The sequence below is a fragment of the Daldinia vernicosa genome, assembly GCF_022497035.1.
Source record: "Daldinia vernicosa strain CBS 139.73 unplaced genomic scaffold F5Y00scaffold_54, whole genome shotgun sequence".
Classification (NCBI taxonomy): domain Eukaryota; kingdom Fungi; phylum Ascomycota; class Sordariomycetes; order Xylariales; family Hypoxylaceae; genus Daldinia; species Daldinia vernicosa.
The window spans coordinates 206,992-230,844 of record NW_025953970.1 but is presented as its reverse complement, the minus strand read 5'-3'; the positions used below and the strand labels follow the sequence as shown (position 1 = coordinate 230,844).

Below are 23,853 nucleotides of genomic sequence, written 5' to 3'. Positions count from 1 at the left end.
TATAAATAAAATAAATAAAATAAATAAAATAAATAAAATAAATAAAATAAATAAAATAAATAAAATAAATAAAATAAATAAAATAAATAAAATAAATAAAATAAACCGATTATGTTTAATTTATTAATATTATTTAAGGTATAACGGTTAAGCTTACGTAAGTGTCACCGGTAGTCTTAAATATAATGTGCTTTATCTCCGCAATTGTCACGGTAGCCTAAGGCCCAGCTAGCTCAATGGTAGAGCACTGGACTTCTATTATTAAACGATATCCAGAGGCTGTGGGTTCGAGCCCCACGTTGGGCTTATCACGTCACACTTTTCTTTTTTTTTCATAACCACCTCTCTGTTTGCATTCCATTTTTGTGAACCTTTTTGAAGTTCCACGCATTCATCCATAAGATTTTGAGCATAAGTATGAACGTCTCTGGGCTGTCCACCATTTTAACCTCTTATGCACATGTCTTTGCCGACATAGTCTTGACCGTGTGTCAGTGCTCTCGCCCCGTTGTCGCTTCATTAAATCTCATATTTTTGCATCCTATGTTTATCTCCCAAGTTTCTCTTTACAGTGTCTCAGATTTCCCTAGTCACCTCCCATGCGTATGATCGAGGCCAGGATTTGGTTGGAAACTACTACTGCCGACTTCTTGGCACCCAATTATGTGAACGTTCTATCTATTTCATTACTTGTGACAGACTCTGCTATAGCGAGAATGCTATTCTCATCATAGGTATCGATAAAATGTGTTAATGGTAGTTTTTCAAAGTAGCAAAACATTACGCATTTTATCTGTACTACTAGAGCTTAGAGTTGAGTTGTTCTTTCATGCTCAGTTAACGGTCTGGTTTAGCTATAGTTATTAGAGCCCACATATGTAATAAGCAAGAACTGGGCAAAGCCCATCCTTATGTAACAAACTTCCTACAGACTTTCGGCCTGCAATGTCTTTCTAGAAAGATCGGCTTCGTTTATGGCCTGCGCTATAGAACATCAGGGCGAAAGCTGTGACAGAAACAGTGCCTCTTTATTATATCCTAAGCACGACGTAAATGCAGCAATAGCGAAGTGAAGTTTTTTACACATGAGCAGTATATATCTTCTACATTGATCGGGAATACTTCAACTGCTCATATGTAGCTACTGGCAGATTTAACTCCTACACGTCTGTTATATTTACATCAAGAAGCTTAGCTAAAGCAGATATCCTCCTTGAGAGCATGTCTTGTCCCAGTCCAGGAAAGAGTACGGTGCGTACTACGAAGTCTCTCCAGATACTAGTGGGGGTTATTGGCTCTGCTATCGGTAGGTTTCTTTCCGTTGGGAAAATACACAGCTCTTCCCTCTAATCTTTATCTAAACGTACAGCGGGACTACTCTGTACGAACTTCAAATCTACCTTGTGGCCTAGAAGTTCGCGAATATTTGAGATTCCATATTTGATCATCGTAGGCCTTTCTAAGGACAGACCCCAGCCGTACACGCGTGTATCCGGGCTACAATCAAAGTAAGAATTTTATCAAGAATGAAGATGGAAGCTCAAGAAAGTAGCAAAACAAATAGAGGGTATGATACGTACGGGAATCCCATAGCTTCGAGCATTTCGGGCCGGAACATTCCGCTGTTCCCTATTTCAATAAGCTTTCCTAGGCCCTTGTCTGTTATAACATGTTAGTATCTAGTGAAATAGTACGAATTTTTGTGGGATACGTACGATAGGAGAATATTTCCATGCTAGGTTCGGTATCTAAGTAAATGTCAGCAGAAAGTAAATATACACCTGATTTCATGGAAACGTCGGAATGAAATCCAGGGCCTCATTCAAAAATAGGGACAAGGTAGAACTGAAGGAGTACGCACAAGGGTTGTAGGCGGGCTTATACTTGAGATCAGTGATACCCATCTTGCCAAAGAAGATGTCCATGAACTAAAACAAGTCAGTCATAGGTTCGCTCTGTAGTTATAGCTAGTCAATAAGCATAGATTCTCACCTCCATGAGCCCACCCAGAGTCAAATCTGCGTCAGCTATGACACCCTCGACCTGATGGAACTCCGCAAGATGCGTTGCATCAACACTCTCATTTCGGAACACCCTATCGATGGAGAAGTAGCGTGCCGGAGGTGGGCGACCGTCGGTGCCTTTTCTAGCTGCTAGTTTATGAAGCATATTTGCGCTGATAGCTGTCGTGTGAGTACGTAGTACTAGTCGTAGTGACTCGTCGCCTGACCAGGGGTATCGGTAGCCGATCGAACCATATTTGCCGTCCTATGTCCCATAAATTAGTAATCTCCCGAATGTTTAGAGGGGCTAACTGGAATTATATAGAAGATACGTACTTGATGAACCGCCTTCACGTTCTCCCAGTAAGCGTTGTAGTCTTTCTTGTCATCGGGCGATGTTTCTCGAGGCTTATCGGCTGTGGCAGGGTCGGAAATATAGAACTATTCCAAGGTAATATTAGGAGCTATTAAGAATAGGGAGAGGAGGTCCAAAGTATATATCGAATATTCTCTAATATACGATGGTGGAAAACAAGGTGGTCGCATACAGTGTCTTGTAAGTCACGCGCTGGATGTTGCTGTGGCACATAAAGGGCGTCGAAGTTCCAGAAACCCGACTCGACAAACCTGGAGAGAAAGCCCATGTTAGCCTGAGCGACTCTTCTACCGTTGGGAAGTACCTACTTATCGGTGGGCATCTCCTCGAATCCCATCTCAAAGAAAATCTGTCTGAACTCGGCGCGAACTTTGCTGAGTGGATGCAATGCACCCGACCGTTGGTCTGCTCCTGAAGCCTTGAAGTTATACGGCTTAAATGTAGCAGTCTTCCACGACCCCGTACTTATCATGTCGGCAGTTAAGTCTGTTGCTTCTTCGGGGATCTTCAGGGCGAACTTGGTGCCCTTATGAATTTTGAAGCTGATAATCTTTTGCATCTTGATAAGTTTTCGCTTCTTCAAATCGGCAAGTAGTTTAGCGTCAGGGTATGTTCGTGTCGCCTTAATGGTTAACATTTGCTCCTTGGTAACATCTTGTATGGATTCTTGCACGGCCTTGAACTTGCCATCTGCGTCCATACCAGTTAGTTAGCCGCACCAGCTTGGTAGGAATAATATCTGTATGCGTACCCTTCGTTTTCGATATCCATTTCTCCTTGAACGCCTTGCCCTGGCCAATCTTAACAACATTCTTGTCACCTATGGTCTTCTCTAGGTCTTGCACGGTTAGGCCGTCAACGGCAGAGCGTAAAGCATCGAATACGCGGGCTTCGTGACTGCCATTGGCAGCAATCTGCTCGCCCTCAGGCTCTAATATAGCTTCTTCTCGTTCTATTGTATCGTAGGCCACCATATCACGGGAAGCTAATCGGTCTAGGGCGGCCTTTACTTCGACGAAGCCCGCATCCGGAAAGGCTTCGGATGAGAGGAGCGGCGAGGTCTGGTCGAGGGACTGAAGAATGCGGGAGGTGAGATCCCCCGACGGGGGGCTTGTTGTCGAGGATGCCATGCTCAAATTGAGAATTAGTGTTGTTACGTTTTCATGAGTTGTGTCCTGGTAGTAGGAAGTGCGAAAATTTGAAGTTCCCGTATGCTATATGAAGTTGGTGTGAGCCTGAGTCACATTTGATGCTACGAATTAATTGTTTCGCGACTTAGGAACACCCCTCCCCCTCCCCCCACCGAGAGAAGAGAAGCCAGGGTCTAACCATGCCCCTCCATCAGGTACGTACACTAGGTACCGGTACGTTCCGGCATGTACATGCGTCAATCTTTTACCGCCTGCCTAACCTGAATAAAAAAGAACAAAGTTCTCTTATCGATAGAGGGGTACTTGTCGGAAAGCTTGTTTAGCAGGCAACGTAGATAAACTTTTTTTTTTAATTATAATTATTCTGCCTGCTGCAGAGTCGGACTCGGCGCAAAACTTCCAAATAATTATATTTTTATTTCCATTCCCAGCAATCACCCTTACTTTGATTAGGTATATTATTCAAGCATCGTTTTATAAGAGGTAGCCCTACCTGAATCGACACCGGTGGTGTACGTCTACGTCTACGCCTACGCGTTTTCCAAGCTTTCGCGGCAAGTTAGCAAGATGAAGTATGTGCTAGTCAGCGGGGGTGTCATCAGCGGCATTGGCAAAGGTATTTGTTGTTCTTTTTCACTCCTGTTTACTGCTTGCTTCAGCTGCTAACTTGATTATTCAATAGGCATAATAGGTATAGCAGCGAGAAATAAATCACTTATACTTTTCTGGCTCTGCTAACTTTCCTAAGCTTCCTCGTCTGGGCTTCTGCTTAAGACGACTGGTCTTAAGGTCACGGTATGAGCTATGAAAATGCACCTTTCCGTGTCGTTTAACGATCATATGCTCATTAGGTATTGTGGCTTAGGCAATTAAAATTGATCCATATTTGAATGTAGACGCTGGTACATTGGGTCCACTCGAGTAGGTGAGATACCTAAGGTAATAGGTATATTGCAGTACTAACAGTAATCGATTTTTGAAGGCATGGAGAGTGCTTTGTTCTAAAGGTGAAATCTAACTTTCGGCGTTGTTTCGTTATTGGCATGCTAATAGAAACCAGGACGGAGGCGAATCTGATCTTGATCTCGGAAACTATGAGCGCTATTTGAACCTCAATCTCACCAATGAGAACAACATCACAACCGGCAAGATCTACAAGTTCGTCACACTGGCCTGTCATTTTATGTTATTTCTACCTTATACTAATTCACTCGAAGAGCCGTAATCGAACGGGAACGGAAGGGTGACTACATAGGTCGCACAGTCCAGGTTGTACCTCACATCACAGATGCCATTCAGGACTGGATTCAGCGCGTAGCGAGGATACCTGTTGATGATAGTGGCGAAGAACCCGACATCTGTATCAGTATGTATTCATGTCCCCTAGCGAGTTACCAGGCACTAATTGATATTGGTTTATAGTTGAATTAGTACGTTTTTGCAATGCGTTTATTATCATTTAGCTGCGCAACTGGCTTTTTGATTTTACGGATCTAATTGGCTCATAATAGGGTGGTACTGTTGGCGACATTGAGAGCATGCCCTTCGTTGAAGCATTGACTCAGTTCAGATATAAGGTTGGCAAAGGAAACCTGGTCAACATACATGTCTCTTACGTGCCCATTATCCACGGCGAGGAGAAGACCAAGCCCACACAACATGCTATCAAACAGATGCGAAGCGCCGGTTTAATACCAGACCTAGTTAGTACCAAAAGGGGTATTCTATGATATTGGCAACTAAGAACATCTCTAGATTGCCTGCCGCTGCGAGCGCGCTCTCGACGAAGCTACGACCCAAAAGATTGCCCGAAGCTGCCAGGTCGAATTCAAGCAGGTTGTTACCGTTCGGGATATCGAGACTATTTATCAAGTACCACTGCTTCTCGAAGAACAGGGCTTACTTCACCGTCTACGCGAGGCCTTGATGTTAGACCAACTATCAATCCCCCCGACCTTGGTCAGTAAAGGCGAAGGCTTGTGGAAATTATGGAAGGAGACTGTCGTGACAAAGCCGTACCTAGAGCCGGTAATAATTGCTTTGGTCGGTAAATATATCGCACTTCCCGATAGTAAGTATCGCCAATTCATTTACGACTCTGACTATTAAATCACAGGTGTCGTTTGTTTCAAGATGTATATTATCCCTAGAATAGCGAAAACTAACATGAAATGTTTAGGTTACCTCTCTGTAATCAAGGCTCTAGAGCATTCGGCAATGCGATGCAACCGCAAGCTAAATTTGTGCTGGATTGATGCAGAGCATCTTGAGGATGCTACTTTGAAGAGCGACCCCACCATATATCATAAGGCCTGGTCACAACTTACTGTTGCTTCTGGCTGTAAGTAGTTTCACATTCGTCATCCCCATCACAAGAGAGCCATAACACACAATATCATAATATAGTGGCTGCTTGGAAAGTAGGCCTTGAGCTATCGAAATATTTCCGGGCGCTTTTAATGTGCTACTGGCTAATTCAAAACAGGCATCTGTCCAGGAGGATTCGGTGGTAGAGGCGTAGCAGGGATGGTTAAGGCTGCAAAATGGGCACGCGAATGTAAGATCCCTTACCTGGGAATCTGCCTCGGAATGCAGGTCGCCGTTATAGAAGCCGCTCAGAATTTGTGTGGCTACAAGGGTGCTACCTCGGAAGAATTCGATGCCAACGCCGAACATCGTGTTGTCATCTTCATGCCAGAAGGGTCAAAAGAGATAATGGGCGGCACAATGCGACTCGGTACAAAAGCAACACATTTCCAATCCGGGAGCGAGTGGAGTAAGCTTCGGGCTTTGTACGGAGACTCGACCGTTATGGAAGAGCGACACAGACACCGCTATGAAGTTAACCCTGATTACATCGAGGAGCTCGAGAAGGCCGGGCTCAACTTCGTTGGAAAGGATGAATCAGGCAAGCGAATGGAAGTGGTCGAGCTGAAAGATCATCCCTTTTTCGTTGGTGTCCAGGCCCACCCCGAGTTTACATCTCGCGTTCTCGCTCCGTCGCCTACGTACCTCGGTTTTATGGCTGCCAGCACAGGCTGCCTCGACCAGGTTATCCAGGAGATACGACAACAGAAGAAGCAAACTAACGGTCTTGTCAATGGCGCGGAGGAAAGCGTTCATTTTTGATTCTGCAGATGATAGAGGATCATATTTTCTTCGTAATGGATAGCATAGGCTGGAATGCATGCGAGGCAAGTCTTGTCAGACTCATTCTTGTTAATGGGAGGTAAACACCTAGAGAGAAACAAGGATCATATTTTACTTGACGTCCAGCTATGGAGCTAGAGCGGATGGTTATTTCAGACTAAAGGGACTACTGCGCAATCTGGGTTCGATGTGTTTGCCTAGTTTACATATATAGATATATACTAAAAGAAACCACAGAGAAAAAAAATATGAAATTTTGATTATAATGAAGATGTGTTAATAATTAAGTGTTGTAACTTGAAAAATTTACTTTTTTAATACCTACCTAGGTAACATGCACGTCTATCAAAGAAGCTCCACTTTCGCCCGTCGTATAACTACATAGTACATAACTACACAACAGTACTGCGTATGTACCTAATCGTATAATCATTCATTCCCCCCACTACATCTTCAATTTACACAAAGTTAAGCTCACCTCTATTCAACCGACCCGAACTTATAATTTTATATTTTCCACAAGGCAATTGGCATTAGAGCGTAGAATACAAAATGGCCAGCGGTAACAGCGAAACGAGTATGTTCATTTCCACTCATATGTCTTCACTTCATTTTCATCTTCTCCAAGCAGATAATATTAATCGACTAACCCCTCCATCTCCAAACCAACAGTCAACCTCGACACCCTGAGCGCCCAGCAGCTCAGCCAGGTGAAAAAGCAACTCGACGAGGAACTCGAGCATCTGACGTCGTCCTTCACCCAGCTCCACGCCGCCCAGTCCAAGTTTCGCGAATGTCTGCGCTGCGTCCAGGATAAGAATAAGTCGCCTGCTCTACGGGGTATGTCTACCGTTACTATTAATTGCTATTGCTATTGCTATTGCTCGGCTTATACCAGCTATGAGGAGAAAGCGAACTTGAATTACAAATCTAATACATTATAGAAAATAACTCGATCCTCGTCCCCCTTACCAACTCCCTCTACGTGCGCGGGACACTCGCAGACGCGTCCCACGTTGTCGTCGACATTGGCACCGGCTTCTATGTCGAGAAGGTGAGAACCACGTGTAACATGAATATCAGGACTACGAATGTGTTGACACGGGCATATAGGATATTAAATCAGCGGCGGATTTCTACGAGAACAAGGTGGGCGAGTTAGGAGCAAGTATAAAGGATCTAGAAGCGATTGTGCAGGGTAAAACCAACAACGTACGGGTTGTCGAAGAAGGTATTATTAACTCTATACATCCTAATCTGGGGTTTCTCTCCGTTTTAGTAGCTAATGCGACTTGCGAAACTATTAGTTTTGAGGCAAAAAATGGTTGGCGGAGCGCAGCAGACAGCACCATCGTAAACGGTCAAGAGCTGTGAGATATCCTCGGTGGATCATAGCTCTTAACAAACATCAAAGTCCCAGCGCCAAACAATCAACAAGTAAGGGCTGTTTTGATACATCCTTCATATCATAACTTATGGCCTGAACTTGAAATGGCAAGCCTAGAAGAGGTGCTCCAAGGCGCCGCGAATGTCACCAATTGTCTGTAGGAAATGGTCAACCCTGTCAGGGCCCTTTGGCGTCGTTTCACCTCGCGGACCTTCAAGTAGATACTGCAACTCGTCGCCCCAGACGTTTCCAACCACATCCTCTTCCGAATCCCAGCCTTCTCCAAAGATGCTGATTCCAAGTTCCATCTTCGGCACTGCCTTGGCTCTCATGGCAGGGATGCTGTCCCATCGGTGGTTGACTGCAATCTCGACAATGTACGTTGTGGCCTTCCATCTGAATTGATAGATTGTCTTGACCGCTACATACTTGATTTTGCTCTCTACCGAGACGAAGGGCTCCAGCTTGACGCTGGGATAGACGTTAAGGTCGTGTGGTCGCTCCGAGTTTGATAGTTCGGCCTTGGCTGATCTTAAGTACTGGGTAACTTCTGGGAACGTCTTTGCGCCCTTGTCCTCTTCGATGCCTTCTAATTGCCAGTCAAGGTTCCTGGTAATGGCGTCAGATTGTATATCATACCAATTTATTATTATTAGTAGACTTACTTTCCAAGGCTCAAGTTATAAACATTAGCCTCGGCAGGGTTGGCATCGAGTGTACTCGAAGTCACGCGGTAGAGCTGACAAGCGACCGTGCCTCTCGACCTTCCGCTGGTTCTCTTCTTGATCGGTACATCAAATTTGGTCCCCTCAGAGCGCATCTCGAGAGAATATTGCGGTAGGACATCTGCTGCTACGACCGCCTGGTTGCCAGTAGGTTGGAACGGACCGTTTGTGCTGTTCCTGACAAAATCTAGGACTCTTTTAGCCAGTGTCTCGTCACCGATCCTATTCAGTCATTAGTGATACTGGCTAATTTTATGGATTTTCAAGGCTTGAGTGTTTACCAGTTCTTCAGCCATCCAGAGGCTCGAGGATTCTTCAACATGGTACGGAAGTCGTTGTATCCATACACCTCCTTACCCTTCGGGTACTTTCGCAACATGAATTGGCCTAGGTAAACTCTCAGGGTCAACGACAACTTGAGACGACCGGCTTTGATCAGCGACTTGTAGAGATAATCGTTCAGTTTCGCCTTGTACGTCTCAGGAGTCTCCAGAAGTTGCAGACCGGCAACAGCATCTTGTCCTGGCTGTAGAATCGGTCGCACTTCGCCGGATACAGGGTTGGTGTGTAGAAGGACCTGAGTAGCGCTATCGATTTCGGCAGGAGGTTCCATGAAAACATTAGATCCTCCGATGGACTCGTTGGAGATCAAGTCCGCAGCCACATCCTGTGCCAAGTTGATGTACTCGTTGATGTTCTTGGCAAGACCGTTGATTCTCATGTACGAGCCTTGAGGGGTCTTACAAAGTTCAAGATTGTCATCGTTGGCTCGGCTCAGTTCTTTGTATACGGCCTCGATCACCCCGGAAGCTACTTCTGGAGCGTGAGAAATGACGAAGTTGACCTGAGATTTTCCAAAAAGAAACACAGTATTAGCTATTATCATTTTCATACAAGCGAAAGCTGTCGAGGGGGTGACAAACCTTCACTTTCTCGGTAGGATTCGCCATGCTGTGCGCACTTTTGGATGACGTTCGCAGGCTGATGATGGGCTTGGATTCTTCTTTGAGACTTGACGTGTCTGCCTGGGTAGTTATTTCAGTAGGTGCCAGCTGAGCGTTGGGGGTGCCAATGTTTGAGCAGGTGCCATCCATCTTAGTGGTGTTGGCATCTGCTTTTGAGGTGTTACCAGTTGCCTCGGGTGGGTACAGCATGGCAGAGGGTTCGTAGGTACAATGGTTGTAGGCATCGGGATGAAGAACTGGTAAGTATTGGAGTGCAGCTTCCTCATTGTCTGACACTTGAAGAAATAAGTCCAAAGAAGATGCCGGATTACCGCCACGATCAACGTCCTTCGACGGGTCAGGACTATTGAGGACAGGACAATTCACAAGTTAGTCTCGTCCGTGGATCTAAGACGATTATTTATGCAAGGTAAGAAAGACACATACAGGTCTATCAAGGACTCCATTGTGAATTGCAGCGTATATAGATGGATGTATGTTCCGGTATTAGGTTTCTAAATTCAAAAGAAGAAAAGACATGAAAGCATAAAGCTATGAAGTTGAATTTGTATTAAGATTATAAGACACAGCTTCTATAGATACGTTATGGACTTTGTGGGCTTCAGGCTCTAGGGAACTGGTTAGAATAGTTGGGCGATGGAATATAAAGACGTAGACAAGTTTATGTCTTTGAAATGCCGACATTGTGGTTAAAATATAAAGTGGCAGGAATCGGTAGTTGCTATAGTTTCCGTAGTTGCCTAGGGCTCTATAAGTAGGCGGCACCTACTTGATTACAATATTAGGTACATGTAGGTGTTGTCATGTGTGTACCCCTATTACATGATGCTGTAGCACATGCAAGTATCCGCCCCGTAGTGTATAAGGCAAAGAGCTACCTATGTACCTGCCTAGGCAAACAATACAGAAATATCTACTTAACTATGTAGTTGATAGTTAAGTGCTTCTGTATTGTTTTTAATCTACTCAATACGTATTAATGAGGATTCATATAATTTTTACTACTTCGTATATTGTCGGCGTAGACTGAGTAGCAAGGCTCTATCTAATCAGTTTAATTAATTGGACTAATAGGTCACGTGATTGCGCGAATCTCTCTTACACGCGAAACCGCGTTTTATCTGCAAGTTACCGCTGTCCGCTGTCCACTGTCCACTTACAAGACCATCTATCGACGTTTGTTTTATTTTTTTATCATATGTCCACCAATTAATCAGTTGCTCGATTGAACAATCAAGACTTCTTGAGCGTTTCCCAACTAAAACTTACAATAATTAATCCTCATTTTATCCTTTTAATTTAAATTAGTAATTCCAGATGGTTCGCCGCTCTTCCAACGTCATTAAGGGGGTCGCGAGAGATGACTCGGATGATGAGTTGGGCGTTGATGATCATCCCTGGGAGTGGATTTATCGGGAAGCCCAGTCATCTGGATCCCCTACCAAGAGGAAGAGGAATGCACATCATAGCATAGTGGGCGCTCGCATGGGCACCTTTGAATGCTACGTTGGTGATTGTGTTCTATTAAAGGCAGAAGGCTCCAATGAAGCCTGGGTTGCCATAGTTGCCGAATTCCGCGAGGCCGACGAGGATGGAGATAAGGCAGCTAATTTTCTGTGGTTCTCTACTGAGAAAGAGATCCGAAATAGCGATCGGAAGAGAACCGATTTCCTACCGGTTGGTATTTGCTATTAATCCATACGCTTCCCTGCTTCCCTTGCTAATTGTACCGAGCTTAGAATGAATTATACATCACACCATCTACTGATGTCAATCCATTAGCTTCTATCAACGGCAGAGCCGTGGTCATGTCCCAGAAGAAGTTTCAGAAGGAATATCCCAGTGGTAAGGTCCCCCGTAACTCGCCAGGCTACAACAAGACCTTTATTTGCAAGAGAGGATGCAATACGAGGACTGCGACGTACACAGAAGAGTTTGTTTGGGAAGATGTCTATCCCGGCAGAGAAGGAGATGTGGATGACCTGCTAGAATTGGTACGGAGCGGGACGAGATCGACAAGGAAGCGGCGCAATCATGATGTATCTGCCCGAGAAACGGATTATGTGGCTACCCAGCCAGACCGAGACGAGGATTGTCCTTCTGATGATGGCGCCCCCCGACCTGTCACTACGCCGAGAAAGAGGCAGAAAACAAAACAGGTCGTGACACCTTCCAACCGCAGGTAAGTACTTGGACGCTTAGTCCGTCACGTCCCCAAGATTGGGATCAAGCGTTATTAACCTAGAATGCTAGAGTTGTGGTGAAGAAGGCATTGGAATTCACACCGCTCGCCACTCGAATACTTTCTCCAAGCCACCACCAATCTTCCCCTTTCCAGATTGCAAGAGCTCAGTTGCACGTTGCATCGGTACCAACTAGCTTACCTTGCCGAGAATCCGAGTTCTCTTTAGTATACTCGCATCTCGAGGCTGCTATTACTGATGGCTCTGGCGCTTGTATATACATTTCTGGAACTCCAGGGACGGGGAAGACGGCTACGGTACGAGAGGTGGTGTCAAAGCTAGACGAAGCAGTGCGGTCTGACGAGTTAGATGACTTCATCTTCGTCGAAATCAATGGTATGAAGATAACCGACCCGCACCAGTCGTACTCCCTCCTCTGGGAAGCTTTGAAGGGGCAGCGAGTCAGTCCGAGCCAGGCACTGGATCTCCTCGAGCGAGAGTTTAACAACCCGAGCCCTCGACGAATCCCTTGTGTTGTCCTGATGGATGAGCTCGACCAACTCGTTACTAAGAACCAAAGCGTCATGTATAACTTTTTCAACTGGCCTGGGCTGAGACACTCGCGACTTATTGTGCTTGCAGTGGCTAACACGATGGACTTGCCGGAGAGAACGCTTAGCAACAAAATTAGTAGTCGCCTGGGTTTGACACGTATCACATTCCCGGGCTACAACCACGAACAACTTATGAAGATTATCCAGTCGCGGCTTGAGGGTGTTCCGGGTAACATCGTCGAACCAGATGCCGTTCAGTTCGCTAGCCGCAAAGTCGCTGCTGTGAGTGGCGATGCGCGGCGCGCTCTCGATATCTGCCGGCGAGCTGTTGAGCTAGCTGAAGCTGACGTCAAGGGCTCGGACCCTGACCCGGGAACTCCAAGTAAGAGAGCAAAGGCAAAAACGGGCGAAGCAGACAGAACAAAGAGCTCGAGGGGTAAAGTCACGATAGCGACAGTTAAGCGGGCGATCAACGAAGCAACCACAAGCCCCTTGCAGCAATACCTACGAGCGCTTCCGTTTGCTTCCAAGTTAATTCTCGCATCCCTACTAGTGAGGAACGAGCGGACAGGTTTGCCCGATAGCACCTACGGCGATGTGATGGAGGAGATGAACCGAGCTCTGGTAGTAGATGCCAGTAGTCGCCGAGTTGGTTTACTGAGACATACGACGGATAGAGATTCCAAGGTGGATATAAGCACACGAAAGAAGGAGCAAAAGCCCCCTAGACCGGCAGGCATTAGTACCGCTGCGGTTGATCTCACTGGTGCTGGCATCATCATCCTTGAAGGTCAGAGAGCAGAAAGGCCGAGCAAGATTAGGCTTGCTGTAGGCGATGAAGAGATCAAGCTTGCATTTCGAGACGACCCTGAGATTCGGGCGCTGGGTATAGCATTCTAATGTACAGATAGTACCAAAACCAAGATTTACGGCGTTAATACCCCTAATAGTTATCATCTGTTTCCGTCCTTCGTGGCACAGAATGTCTATACTAAAACACCCCCAAATGCGAGCAATAAGATACAAATTACGCAATTTTTACTCCTATTTAATTAATACTTTTGTCTCCCCAGCGTAGGCTTCCACTCGAGCGGATGCGTCTCCGGCGTCGCCTTCTCATCCTGCTTCCATATCTTAATCGTCTTATCTGCCTCACCAACAATAAGCCGTAGTCCCGTGCGGTCGAACGTCGAGCTCATGATACCCGCCTCGGCGTCCAGAGACCCCGGCTGAGCAATAGAATCTAAAGCCTGGAACCGGTGGCCGGTCTTCCAGTCCCAGAAGCTCATGGAACCGTTATCGCCGCCGGAGAACAGGACGTCCTCGTTGACGGCGAGGGAGTTGATGATGGCATTGTGCCCTTCAAAGTTACCCATGAAGGCGCCCTCGGGACACTTCCACTGCTTAATGCTGCCGGTGCTGCCTGTCGCAAAAGTGAATTCGCTGGGGTGGAGGGCTAGTGCGCGGACGCCCTTTTTGTGGTGTGTGAGGACGCCCATGGTCTTGCCTGCGGCGAGGTCCCAGAGGCGCACGGTGGAGTCGAGGGACGCGGTTATGACTTGCGGGTCGGCTTCTTGACACTTGAGGTCGGCTACGGTGCCCTTGTGTCCCGAGAGCACGTGGATGTTGCTGCGTGTGCGCATATCCCAGACGCGGGCTACGCCGTCTCGACCACCTGTTACTAGAACATCGAGAGTAGGGTGTAATGATAAGGTATACACGCCACTGAGGTGGCCGTGGTAATGCCGAATCACCTTGTTCGTTTCCAAGTCCCAACATTTCACCATCTTGTCCTCGCCACAAGAGAATAGATACGGATGTCGAGGAGATACGGCGAGGCCTCGCACGGTGGATATGTGGCCCGTTAGAGTTAATCTCAGGTTCCCTGTTGCTAAATCCCAGATCTTGATGGTGCGGTCGCCGGCACCGCTGGCAAACCATTGGTTGTGCGGTTCGACGGCTAAGGCACGCACCCAGCCTAGATGGCCTGAAATTACTCTCATGAGCTTCCATGGGGGGTGCCAGTCGGGTTTGGCTTGATGCGTAGCCTGCGCTCGGGCAACGCTTAGGGATTGGGATGTTGTGGTATTTGAACCAGCACCGGCACCGGCAGCGGCAGCGGGAGGTCTTTGCAGATGGACTAGGGCACTGGAGTTTGAAGGGAGGCTATTTATGCTAGGCGAGGAGGATTGCGCGATGCCCTCGATCAGCTTCTGTGTCTTCTGGTCTTCTGGTGCGGCCGATGGTTCGTTCGCAGCTGGTCTCTTGCCCTTCTTCCTGGCGCTCATAGCGCTCGCCTGCTTCTGGGCGAGAGCGGGAGGTAGTTCTCGCACATATTGGTATTCGGCGTGGAGGCGGAGGGATAAAGCGTTTTTCTCGCGTTGGGGTTCGAGCGCGTCGTCGGTCAGCTTGACTTTCTTGCGCGCCGACTCGCGGGCTGATGGGTCTGCGAACAGAGATTTCGAGCGTCGGGCATTCTCTAGCACGAGAGATTTGAGATCGGGGGTGCCGACCTCCATTGTGTTGGCTAGCTATGAAGTATTATTGTGTAAGTGATGATAATAGTAATAGTAAAATAATAATAATAGAGATAGATGATGGATGATTGATGCATTGGATCTAAGCCAGGTACAAAGTTAACAAGCACATTATCGATAAGACTGGATGTACACCGTATAACTCATTAGTTGAATGATCTCTGGTTTTGTGAATATGTACATATCCATTGACTTTACTAAAGGTACTTGGATACTTTCAGATGCTTGATGTGAATGACGCTGTACCTCAGGAGCCTAGACCAAAGAGAAACCATATTCGTTTGCTCCTCAACAAACATTTAAACCAAACGAAGTGGAATAACTATAAGCTATACCTGAACTCATCTCAGGTGATCCCCAGTGTATATGACATGGCTTCCGACCAGTCGAGATATGCCATACATGCTGCGGCGAGGGAGGGCAAAGGTAAAGCTTCCCTTCTATATTAACGAGTCTATTTATAAGCCGTCTGTTAACTGAAACTCGCATCTGCTAGTCACCGTCGTCGAGTCTTTACTAAACGTAAGCTCGTAGATTTAATCTATCCTCATGAGATTCTAGTATAGCTAAGGAGCTCAACAGGCAGACCCAAAACTCGCTCGTCTCAAAGATGACGACGGCCGCCTCCCTATACACTGGGCTGCGTCTGCGAACAGCCAACCCATAGTGTTGATGTTGGCCCAACAGAAAGACTTCGATCCGGATGTTGAAGTGAGTAATAGAATAGCTATGTGAAGCTAATGATGATGTGGCATGAGACAAGAGCTTTATAACTAACCACGTCTTAAGGATGGCAGCGGCTGGACCCCCTTGATGATCGCGGCGAGCGTAAAAGATGGCGGCGCAGTGGTCGAGCTACTCCTCTCAAGAGGTGCCGACGTAAACCAGAAGAGTAAGTCTTACCCCTAACAGCCTGAAATCCAAAATTTCAAAAGCTAATTCTGGTAGACAATAACGGACAGGTGCGTTGCAGGGCTAAGATGTTTGAATGGACTTATAGACCGGTTATTGATACCAGCACAGACAGCTCTCCACTTCGTCGCTTCCAAGAGCAACCTCGACGTAGCTCGTAAGCTGCTAGATCACAAGCCCCCGGCTTCCACCCGTGTCAGGGACAAGCGCGGCCAGTATCCGATTCACCGAGCGGCGGCCGTTGGCTCGGTTCCCATGGTTAACCTGCTGTTACAAAATAAAAGCCCGCTTAATGCGACTGATAACTCGGGGTACACGGCTTTGCATCATGCGGTTGCTGAAGGTCACGGTTGGTTTTCTTCTATAATGAATTATAAGCCACAACACATCTACGGCATAACTGACAGGATATAGGAGATACCGCGGTCGCCCTACTCAAGGCTGGCGCTGAGTTTGACAAGCGAGATTCAGACGGATATCTCGCGTTAGATCTTGCACCCGACAAGGAGGTTCGCAAGTACATTGAGCGGGGAGCAGAAAATGAGGGAATTGACCTGTAATTAGTTCATATGAGTGTTGACTATCTGCCATTGATTGGGTTACGCCGCTCATAGTATTCTACTGTCTTATACCCCAAAATATTTAATTCAGGCGTAATATAAGGCCCAGGCGAGTCGCTGCCTCCTTATTTAATTGTGCGTTCCACGAGGTCCCTATACATGGCTTTGACATCTTCCACATCTGCACGTAACTCCTCTACTAGCTCGCTCTTTTCCCCGAGCATTTCTAGCGTAGTTTGGTACCTTTCGTTGATCAGTGTCACCTCCTTCTCCAGTTCTTCCACTTTCTTCTTGGCTCCCCTTTCGGCCTCGATCTCCTTCATCAAGACGACGATCTCTCCGCGAGCCTCGTCTCGTTGGCTTGAAATCCTGGCAAGCTCTTCCTTAGCTGCTACCTTTTCGCTCTCTAATCGACGGACTACAGCACTCATCCTCTCGACTAGTTGCACAGACGGCCCTGCTGTCATAGTAGATACCGACATCATGTCCTGCAATACGTTGTGAGGGGATGCAGGTGTTTCGTTTTCAAAAACATCATCCCTATCCACAGGATGAGTTGATGGAGAAGTTAATATCTCCAAGCCACCGGACAGGGATGGCGGCGTCCCCGATGACTGCACCGACGAGAAAGGGAACATGGGCGACCGCATAGGGGGTTGTCCTGATGGCCGCCTTGCCGATGCTGGCCGATCGCCAGGACTCGGGTCACCATTACTAGAAGGTGCCGAGGTCTTGCGCAGTCTCGTTGGATAACTCTGCAGCCCTAAGAATTCGCCGCTGAACGTTCTCTGCGGCGCTGTTAATAGAGGGGATTCTGGACGACTAATGTTACGGAAGGCAGCAGTAGGTATATCTTCTAGCCAGTTCCGCCGGTCTGGATCTGTTCGCTCGGCTTTTTCTTCTTTCCACGCCAACCGCTGCCGTTCGAAATCAGACTTCGCTTCAGCTAACGAAGCCTCCGCCTCTTCGGCCCGCCTGCGCAGGGCTTCGATTTCTGACCGGTGCGAGGACAAGTCTTGCTGCACGCTGGGTAGTTGGTTTCTTGCTTCTTCCAACTCCTCTTCCTGGCGTTTGGCTCGAGAAGCCTGATCCTAAGCGTTAGTGATTGCGGATGATCCAGAGGATGCGAACCACCTACCGTCTCCCGGGCTTTCCGCCTCATTTCCGACTCGCGTCGTAACGCTTCATCTCGTTCCTTCTCCAAGGCCGCCGTCTTTGCAATTAAAGACGCCTCTATGCCTTGCCAATTCTCACTGGCAATGGAATACTGCGTCTGAAGAGTCTCTATCTGGCGGAGTAGCTTCGCCTGCGCATCCCCTATAGCACCTGTTGACGCTTCTTCGGCTCGAATTCGAAGGGCTTCTAATTTGCTCTCGAGGATCTGGACTTCGCCTTTGAGTTCTAACTCTAAGGCACGAAACCGCTCTGCAGCCCTGTCGGCCTTTTCTTGTAGTTCTGTTGCTTGTAACTTTGCGCGGTCGGCTATTAAACTCTTCTCTACCTCTAGCGTCGCAACCGTTTCTTCAAGCTCCTTTACATGTTTCTCTCCCGCTTCTCGTAGCTGATCGTTCACCTTAGCAGCCAATGTCTTGGCTCGATCGGATTCCTCCTGTAGCCGATCCTTGAGCTCGGCTATTGTACTATCTTTCAAGGAGATTTCAGCCTTTAGCACTTCTAAATCTCTTCTCAGTTGGCTTATTTGCTTTTGTGAATCTGCATTCGCCTTCTCGACATCGCCTTGATCGTGAAGCTTTTTGCGTAGAGCACTGAACTCCGTCTCCGTTTTCTGACGCCAGAGTTTCTGTTCATTAAGCTCTTTCTCGACCATGACGAGTTGGCCTCTTAACTTTTTGATTATGCTCCTATGCTTCTGTTCTGTATTTGCCAGTTTCTGCCCTTCCTCCATCAACTGGGCAATCTGCTGGTCCTTCTCGGCATCTTTTTTGTCTGCGCTACCCGCCGGCGCGGCAGCGGCAGCCATTCTTGCTGCCTCCGATGCTTGTCGGGCTAAATATTGTAGTTTAGCCTGCAGAGCATCAACTCTTTCAATATGGCTATGAAGTTCTTCCTGGTGTTGCACATTGGCCTCCTCCAAGGCTTTTTCTAGGTCGGCAATGCGCTGCTCATATAGGGCCGTAGATGCTGAGATGTTTTTAGTTCCCAGCAGTTCGTCCTCAACTTCGATTGCCGGTGGCTCGGACTTCTCACCATTCTGAACTTCGCGATCGGGGTTTGGTGGGGCATGTAAGTCGCCTGCAGCAGCTTGCTCATCAACTGCTGGAGTCGGCGGACTCACAAAAGCCCCGTCGCCTGATGTAGACGAAGCAGGCGCTTTGCTAGCTGTATCATCTTTCGAGTCTTCCGTCTTCTCGGCGCTGGGTGGAGACTGTACCGTGGATGTTGTAGAAGGAATATCAGTGCTGGTACGGGGACTCTGAGTCGGTGGAGCTGATTCGGTACTTAATCTAGCGGGCGAGGAATCGGCTTTTTGGGCGGCATTCCTGGCGGCGACAGCTCGAGCTAGCCGTTCTTGCAATCGATCGTTAGAGGATCGTGAAGGCGTAGTGGACCGAGCTGGAACGCTGGTCGTAGTACCGGAAGACGTCGAGGGTGTTCTGGTCGGGCGTTGCGGTGATGACTGCTTTGCCGCATCCTCTTCGGCGAGGATATTGTCAAGGCGAGCTTCGACGCCAGCGACGGCCTGGGACAAAAAGGAGCCCCATCTCGACGACTTCTGGGGAGCTGACATATCTAAGGCTCTCGGGCCTACGCTGCAACTAGGACGATAATCTTTAACGAGTGGTTATGTCGCACGTAGTTCGATCTTCCAAGCAGTCCCGGAAAGGAAGCCGTCGCATTGTACAGAGCGTTATGCGCTGCTTGCTGACGTGTCACGGCGACGAGATGATGAAACCTAGATCCGTCCTACCGTTCTACTAAGAGTAGGAATTGTAAAATTCCAATTAGATTCGCATTTGTTTCCCCCTGTCGTTACAAGACAGCTGTAAACTAGACAGATCGTAAGATGGTGGCAGTCGGAATAAGTTGCCGGATAGGCTGTCGTATTGGAATACGACGCACTGCTTTCGCGCAAGAGTTTCTAGCTAATGCGGATGGATTCTGCGGGTGAAGCTTGGCAGCTATGAATTACTAGAAATAGACCAACCAAAGGGAGTTGTTTGTTTCAAATTTTCAAATGCCTAGAAGACGTCAGCCAGTACCAAATTGGAGGATCGTCCTGTTAAGAGAAAACACCCAAGGCGTCATCAAAAAGAGTCCGATACGTTATCTGATAGTTATGTATTGCATATTATTACTTTACTTTAATTAACAGAGTCCGGATATTTGCATATAGACCTTATTCATGCATGTACCTAGATACCTACATCTTTAGATACGTAATTGCCTTCCATTGATCTAGGTATACGTACTTTAGACCAGGGGTCCTAAAAAGCCTTTCCTTAACAAGTTAGGTATACTTGCACATTCTCACATGGTTTTTTCTTTCTAGATTGATCCTGCATCTACCGTAATAGGTAATAAGCTATACTATAAAGGTAAGTACCTACCCTAAGGGAAGGTACATATGTCATAGGTATGTGCAAATAGTGTATGTAGTACGGACATAAGGTTCAGTAGGGCGTAAAGTACATACTACATATGTAACCTAGTAAGAACGGTTCGATATTCTTACCGGAGTGCCGGAAACACACTTCTTCAACACTACGCAACTTACACAACCCAATTCATATTTCTCTTCATTCCTATCCATCGACTCAGACAAGCTCAACGGAGACACGCCCATCCATCTTTACAGAAACTTATTCATAGCCTCATATAATAGGACGAACTAGTTCCCTAACAACGACACTTAATGTTATAAGCCGATTCACCCACCTCGAAACATGTCTGTGCAGAGCCTCCTCGAGGCCTTAAGCTTCCCTTATCATGAACCTCGGCACGGTTTCTGGGGTGAGAAAACATCTACCTTGAACTTTTGTGAGGAGGTAAGTGAAACACATGCTCTGCCTGCTCAAGAGAGCATAATACTAAACACCAAATCTTAGGACTATGTTATGAGTTACTACTGTGCCGAAGTCTGCAATGTAGGATTCCCCTTTCCCCATTTGTTCCTTTTTAATTCCCCCTTTTCAAATCCTCATCTCCTTAAGCTCAATATACACGAGGAGAATGCGGCGATTCGAAGACTAATTTACTATATGCGGCATGTTGCGTTTAGACCCTCACCAATGCTCTCTTCGTATGGCTAGGCCTCAAGGGTATCCGAGGGTGCATCAAATATTCACACCCTCTGATTTTCATTGTCACTTTTGCTGGATACATGGTGGTTGGCCTAGGGTCTACCTTTTTCCACGCCACTCTTAAGTGTAAGCCAGCGCACAACGGATGATACCATGCCCAAGTCTTCCTGGAGCAGGTTTCTCAATGTTCAGATCGCGGCTCTCTGACACTTGATAGATCCTATGCAACTGGTAGACGAACTCGCCATGATTTATACGACTTGTTTCATGTGCTTCGCTACGTTTACATACGGCAAATCTGTTCGCTTTTCCTCCCTCCTTGGAGCCAGTCTTCTCTGGCTTTCATGGTTTATAACTGTTCGTCCCGCCCCTCGTCGCTGTTCATAGAACAGCTGGGTATGCTAACAATAGATTGCTAGACAAGATATTATAAAACCAAGGACCCTCAGTTCCACCAAGACGCCTATGCGGTATTGACCGCCACGGTGGTCTTCTCTAATATGTGGATTATGGAGCGAACACTCCGGCCGGCCCTGAAGACGAGAGAAGAAAGCAGAAAACGAGAGGCTCGCGCTCCGAGGTTGCCGACAACCAATGAGATGATAAGGCAGATGTGGGTCTTGGTTGCGACAGGTAAGCCACTGACGGTAACAACGTGATTGGCAATCATGTTAACGATTTGGTTTCTTCGTTAGGGCTCAGCGTATTCCTCGGCGGTTATCTTATCTGGAATTTAGACAACATGTACTGCAATACGATCCGTAAATGGCGGCACCAAATCCAGCTTCCCTGGGCAGTCGTCCTCGAAGGTCATTCTTGGTGGCATCTAAGTAAGAAAATCCCCCTATTTCTTGTATACTTTTATGTGGGAAATAGTTACTAATATCCTATATTTACTGCAGTGACTGGAATAGGCGGTAAGTATAATCTTTATCCCGAATAACGAGCAAGTATGTATAAATGATGACCCTGGTCCCCCACTAACATGAATGTCTTTATTAGCATACTTCTATATCGTCTGGCGCATTTGGATCCACCGCTGTTTAGACGGCGACGAGGATAAATTTCAACTTGTCTGGCCCTCGTTCTTCCGGATGCCGGAAGTAGTCGCTCTAGAGGACATGACAGATAAGAAAAGGAAATAACAAATACGCCAACCGGAACCCTACTAGACGATTAGACTCTTTCACACGCCCACCCGAGAACTAACTATACTTACAAAACGCTACTTAGCGATACAAGGTAACGATAGACGACAGCGATAGATGGTAGTGATATTTGATGTGATTACAAGCGTACTCGAATAGAGGCTAGACGACATATTCATTCGGCGTTTACGTTAGTACATTGAGCGTTGAGTCTCTCAGTGACTTACAAAATATATACGAACGTTCGCTTTAGGGTAGTTATTTTCTAAAGTCTGCCTATGTGGAGTTTCACAGCTCCAGGCTAGGCTAGAACCCTAATAGAATAAATGGAATAAGTTGAATCAATTCTATCAGATTGTAACTGTTACATTGTGATATACATAGTAGCTACGAAAGTATCGGGTTGCGTACATTTAATTTTGTATTGGAAATACATATGTCAAACTGTACTGCATAACCCCACCATCGGCATGCAACCTAAGCTCTAACCCCTCTATGTACATAGATAGGTACATTATAGTGGCATCTCAATCGAAGTCCTCTCTTATGTTGCCTTGCACCACCATTGAAAACGTACATGCATCTTAGGTAATGCAAACAGCCGCTATAAATCTAATAGGCATTATATCTGTCTAGTCCTCTCTACTGCGATATAAAAGAATACACAGTTCATCTCAACTTCAGGGTGCACCGAGATCAGTCCAAGGAAGTGGGAAAGCAAACGAGCGAAAAAAGAAAAAGAAGCCCAAATCCTAGAGGGAGGATGTCCATCTCAAACGAGGCATTGCAGAAGGTAATGTCATTTAGATATTCATGATAAGACTACAACCACTCACAAAATTTGCAATATATAGTTGCTGCGGGAGGTTGAGACGCAGGCGATCGCAGCGCAGCAGCAAATATCCCTCGTCAGAACGCAACAAGCATCTAAGCAGCGAGAGTTGCGAATGGCGCAGCTAACGCGCAGCGAGATATCCTCGCTCCCGGCCGACACTAATGTATACGAAGGCGTCGGCAAGATGTCAGGCCTTCTCTCTTCCCCCGCCACCCGTATCGGGTATACCGATGAGTAACCACTAACCGGAACGCAGGTTTGTGGCCATGCCCGTTGCCGAGATGAAGAGCAAACTAGAGGGCCAGATCAAGGAGGTAGAAGGCGAAGTAGACGGGCTCGGCAAGAGGCTGCACTACCTTGAGGTTTCGCAGAAGAATAGTAAGGACCAGATAGACCGCATGCTGAGGGGCGGTGTGAGCGCGTCTTAGAGTAAAAAGGCAAAGGTTCTGGGTCCGGTTCGGAAGGGAGGGGTTTTGGCTACGCTGGCTACACTGGCTACACGGAGGCCTGCCGATCACGCGACACGGAACTCTGGCGCAGCAAATGGGGGGAACGGAGGCGTTGTGCTGTGTATGTATTAGCAGTGCTGGAAGGCGAACAATCAACCGTGACCTAACTGCCCAGGCATCAGATCAGATTTAAACTTCTCGGCTAAGGAGGCTGTTCACCGGTGGTTCGTGATGCGTTAGTGCTTATTTGTCTATCTTACCCGAACACCATGTACAATACAGTCATAAACTTCTCGGGAGAGAAAAAAGGAAGATAGCATGGTTATGGATGTATGTTTCGCCACCGAATTTAGTCACCAATCCTACATTCATGCGGCTCACTTGAATGATTACCTACCTACGTAAAGGTTAGGTACCAAACAAACACTTCTAACTCTTTTACTTTTGAGAATGTCTTAAATTAGTATATAAATTAGTATATTTTTACATATTCAAGCAACAAGCGCGCGCATAACCTTCCCGAAAAGAAACAACTATGAAAGTACATAGTTTCGTGGTATTTACGCTCCTAGCCCTATCTATTAATAGGTACAATCAGAGACAAGTAAATGTATGATGTATACCCAGGTAACTGTATAAGATGCTTATTAAGCTTA

General features: G+C 46.9%; 10 protein-coding genes and 1 non-coding gene across 11 annotated transcripts; 7 read left to right on the top strand and 4 right to left on the bottom strand.

Annotated features, from left to right (window-relative positions):
- Positions 1-222: 222 nt before the first annotated feature.
- Positions 223-306, top strand: F5Y00DRAFT_t136. The gene has a single exon. It is a non-coding gene; the product is annotated as a tRNA-Arg (tRNA).
- Positions 307-977: 671 nt separating this feature from the next.
- Positions 978-3,667, bottom strand: F5Y00DRAFT_166367 (tRNA synthetases class II core domain (F)-domain-containing protein). Its single transcript, XM_048004791.1, has 9 exons — positions 3,131-3,667; positions 2,688-3,069; positions 2,552-2,630; positions 2,340-2,444; positions 1,993-2,268; positions 1,862-1,928; positions 1,716-1,748; positions 1,581-1,659; positions 978-1,497 (listed from the first exon to the last, which is right to left on the bottom strand). The coding sequence occupies exons 1-9, from the start codon at positions 3,507-3,509 to the stop codon at positions 1,347-1,349; spliced, it is 1,551 nt and encodes a 516-aa protein (XP_047861570.1). The 5' UTR covers positions 3,510-3,667; the 3' UTR covers positions 978-1,346.
- A 204-nt stretch (positions 3,668-3,871) lies between these two features.
- F5Y00DRAFT_246050 (CTP synthase) lies at positions 3,872-6,926 on the top strand. The gene is made up of 12 exons (XM_048009078.1): positions 3,872-4,150; positions 4,208-4,212; positions 4,279-4,325; positions 4,396-4,451; positions 4,513-4,537; positions 4,591-4,688; positions 4,748-4,896; positions 4,953-4,960; positions 5,042-5,233; positions 5,286-5,601; positions 5,710-5,871; positions 6,016-6,926. The coding sequence occupies exons 1-12, from the start codon at positions 4,098-4,100 to the stop codon at positions 6,657-6,659; spliced, it is 1,755 nt and encodes a 584-aa protein (XP_047861569.1). The 5' UTR covers positions 3,872-4,097; the 3' UTR covers positions 6,660-6,926.
- Positions 6,927-7,114: 188 nt separating this feature from the next.
- F5Y00DRAFT_166299 (Prefoldin alpha subunit) lies at positions 7,115-8,123 on the top strand. Its single transcript, XM_048004790.1, has 5 exons — positions 7,115-7,257; positions 7,353-7,520; positions 7,625-7,734; positions 7,794-7,911; positions 7,988-8,123. The coding sequence occupies exons 1-5, from the start codon at positions 7,233-7,235 to the stop codon at positions 8,035-8,037; spliced, it is 471 nt and encodes a 156-aa protein (XP_047861568.1). The 5' UTR covers positions 7,115-7,232; the 3' UTR covers positions 8,038-8,123.
- A 57-nt stretch (positions 8,124-8,180) lies between these two features.
- On the bottom strand, positions 8,181-9,946 carry F5Y00DRAFT_255207 (uncharacterized protein; the record flags this gene model as incomplete). Its single annotated transcript, XM_048010271.1, has 4 exons — positions 8,181-8,676; positions 8,733-9,014; positions 9,074-9,636; positions 9,716-9,946. The coding sequence occupies 4 exons, from the start codon at positions 9,944-9,946 to the stop codon at positions 8,181-8,183; spliced, it is 1,572 nt and encodes a 523-aa protein (XP_047861567.1).
- A 972-nt stretch (positions 9,947-10,918) lies between these two features.
- On the top strand, positions 10,919-13,470 carry F5Y00DRAFT_166292 (P-loop containing nucleoside triphosphate hydrolase protein). Its single transcript, XM_048004788.1, has 3 exons — positions 10,919-11,434; positions 11,497-11,939; positions 12,011-13,470. Exons 1-3 carry the CDS (start codon positions 11,075-11,077, stop codon positions 13,392-13,394), a joined length of 2,187 nt encoding a protein of 728 aa, XP_047861566.1. The 5' UTR covers positions 10,919-11,074; the 3' UTR covers positions 13,395-13,470.
- Positions 13,471-15,089, bottom strand: F5Y00DRAFT_166293 (WD40 repeat-like protein). The gene has a single exon (XM_048004789.1). It carries the CDS (start codon positions 15,011-15,013, stop codon positions 13,547-13,549), a length of 1,467 nt encoding a protein of 488 aa, XP_047861565.1. The 5' UTR covers positions 15,014-15,089; the 3' UTR covers positions 13,471-13,546.
- Positions 15,090-15,270: 181 nt separating this feature from the next.
- On the top strand, positions 15,271-16,399 carry F5Y00DRAFT_166266 (ankyrin repeat-containing domain protein). The gene is made up of 6 exons (XM_048004786.1): positions 15,271-15,457; positions 15,528-15,553; positions 15,614-15,742; positions 15,821-15,923; positions 15,980-16,292; positions 16,358-16,399. The coding sequence occupies exons 1-5, from the start codon at positions 15,403-15,405 to the stop codon at positions 16,102-16,104; spliced, it is 438 nt and encodes a 145-aa protein (XP_047861564.1). The 5' UTR covers positions 15,271-15,402; the 3' UTR covers positions 16,105-16,292; positions 16,358-16,399.
- Positions 16,400-16,547: 148 nt separating this feature from the next.
- F5Y00DRAFT_272813 (TATA element modulatory factor 1 TATA binding-domain-containing protein) lies at positions 16,548-19,252 on the bottom strand (the record flags this gene model as incomplete). Its single annotated transcript, XM_048013054.1, has 2 exons — positions 16,548-17,588; positions 17,642-19,252. The coding sequence occupies 2 exons, from the start codon at positions 19,250-19,252 to the stop codon at positions 16,629-16,631; spliced, it is 2,571 nt and encodes an 856-aa protein (XP_047861563.1). The 3' UTR covers positions 16,548-16,628.
- An 852-nt stretch (positions 19,253-20,104) lies between these two features.
- On the top strand, positions 20,105-22,258 carry F5Y00DRAFT_246040 (putative alkaline phytoceramidase). Its single transcript, XM_048009076.1, has 8 exons — positions 20,105-20,510; positions 20,571-20,609; positions 20,744-20,891; positions 20,983-21,122; positions 21,185-21,398; positions 21,461-21,595; positions 21,668-21,682; positions 21,768-22,258. Exons 1-8 carry the CDS (start codon positions 20,409-20,411, stop codon positions 21,908-21,910), a joined length of 936 nt encoding a protein of 311 aa, XP_047861562.1. The 5' UTR covers positions 20,105-20,408; the 3' UTR covers positions 21,911-22,258.
- Positions 22,259-22,296: 38 nt separating this feature from the next.
- Positions 22,297-23,610, top strand: F5Y00DRAFT_246035 (Prefoldin). The gene is made up of 3 exons (XM_048009075.1): positions 22,297-22,706; positions 22,768-22,934; positions 23,005-23,610. Exons 1-3 carry the CDS (start codon positions 22,677-22,679, stop codon positions 23,174-23,176), a joined length of 369 nt encoding a protein of 122 aa, XP_047861561.1. The 5' UTR covers positions 22,297-22,676; the 3' UTR covers positions 23,177-23,610.
- The last annotated feature ends 243 nt before the right edge of the window (positions 23,611-23,853 follow it).

Bases quoted from the DNA above. Each gene is read 5' to 3' on its own strand.
- F5Y00DRAFT_166367 (XM_048004791.1), bottom strand. From the start codon at position 3,509: ATGGCATCCTCGACAACAAGCCCCCCGTCGGGGGATCTCACCTCCCGC. The intron at 2,631-2,687 runs GTAGGTACTTCC...CTTTCTCTCCAG, and splicing joins GAGGAGATGCCCACCGATAA to GTTTGTCGAGTCGGGTTTCT. The intron at 1,660-1,715 runs GTACGTATCCCA...ATGTTATAACAG, and splicing joins CATGGAAATATTCTCCTATC to ACAAGGGCCTAGGAAAGCTT.
- F5Y00DRAFT_246050 (XM_048009078.1), top strand. From the start codon at position 4,098: ATGAAGTATGTGCTAGTCAGCGGGGGTGTCATCAGCGGCATTGGCAAA. The intron at 4,452-4,512 runs GTAGGTGAGATA...CGATTTTTGAAG, and splicing joins GGTACATTGGGTCCACTCGA to GCATGGAGAGTGCTTTGTTC. The intron at 5,234-5,285 runs GTTAGTACCAAA...GAACATCTCTAG, and splicing joins CCGGTTTAATACCAGACCTA to ATTGCCTGCCGCTGCGAGCG.
- F5Y00DRAFT_166299 (XM_048004790.1), top strand. From the start codon at position 7,233: ATGGCCAGCGGTAACAGCGAAACGA. The intron at 7,521-7,624 runs GTATGTCTACCG...AATACATTATAG, and splicing joins TAAGTCGCCTGCTCTACGGG to AAAATAACTCGATCCTCGTC. The intron at 7,735-7,793 runs GTGAGAACCACG...ACGGGCATATAG, and splicing joins CCGGCTTCTATGTCGAGAAG to GATATTAAATCAGCGGCGGA.
- F5Y00DRAFT_166292 (XM_048004788.1), top strand. From the start codon at position 11,075: ATGGTTCGCCGCTCTTCCAACGTCATTAAGGGGGTCGCGAGAGATGAC. The intron at 11,435-11,496 runs GTTGGTATTTGC...TACCGAGCTTAG, and splicing joins AGAGAACCGATTTCCTACCG to AATGAATTATACATCACACC. The intron at 11,940-12,010 runs GTAAGTACTTGG...CTAGAATGCTAG, and splicing joins GTGACACCTTCCAACCGCAG to AGTTGTGGTGAAGAAGGCAT.
- F5Y00DRAFT_166293 (XM_048004789.1), bottom strand. From the start codon at position 15,013: ATGGAGGTCGGCACCCCCGATCTCAAATCTCTCGTGCTAGAGAATGCC.
- F5Y00DRAFT_166266 (XM_048004786.1), top strand. From the start codon at position 15,403: ATGGCTTCCGACCAGTCGAGATATGCCATACATGCTGCGGCGAGGGAG. The intron at 15,458-15,527 runs GTAAAGCTTCCC...CGCATCTGCTAG, and splicing joins TGCGGCGAGGGAGGGCAAAG to TCACCGTCGTCGAGTCTTTA. The intron at 15,554-15,613 runs GTAAGCTCGTAG...GGAGCTCAACAG, and splicing joins TCGTCGAGTCTTTACTAAAC to GCAGACCCAAAACTCGCTCG.
- F5Y00DRAFT_246040 (XM_048009076.1), top strand. From the start codon at position 20,409: ATGTCTGTGCAGAGCCTCCTCGAGGCCTTAAGCTTCCCTTATCATGAA. The intron at 20,511-20,570 runs GTAAGTGAAACA...ACCAAATCTTAG, and splicing joins CCTTGAACTTTTGTGAGGAG to GACTATGTTATGAGTTACTA. The intron at 21,123-21,184 runs GTTCGTCCCGCC...ATAGATTGCTAG, and splicing joins GGCTTTCATGGTTTATAACT to ACAAGATATTATAAAACCAA.
- F5Y00DRAFT_246035 (XM_048009075.1), top strand. From the start codon at position 22,677: ATGTCCATCTCAAACGAGGCATTGCAGAAG. The intron at 22,707-22,767 runs GTAATGTCATTT...TGCAATATATAG, and splicing joins CAAACGAGGCATTGCAGAAG to TTGCTGCGGGAGGTTGAGAC. The intron at 22,935-23,004 runs GTCAGGCCTTCT...ACCGGAACGCAG, and splicing joins TACGAAGGCGTCGGCAAGAT to GTTTGTGGCCATGCCCGTTG.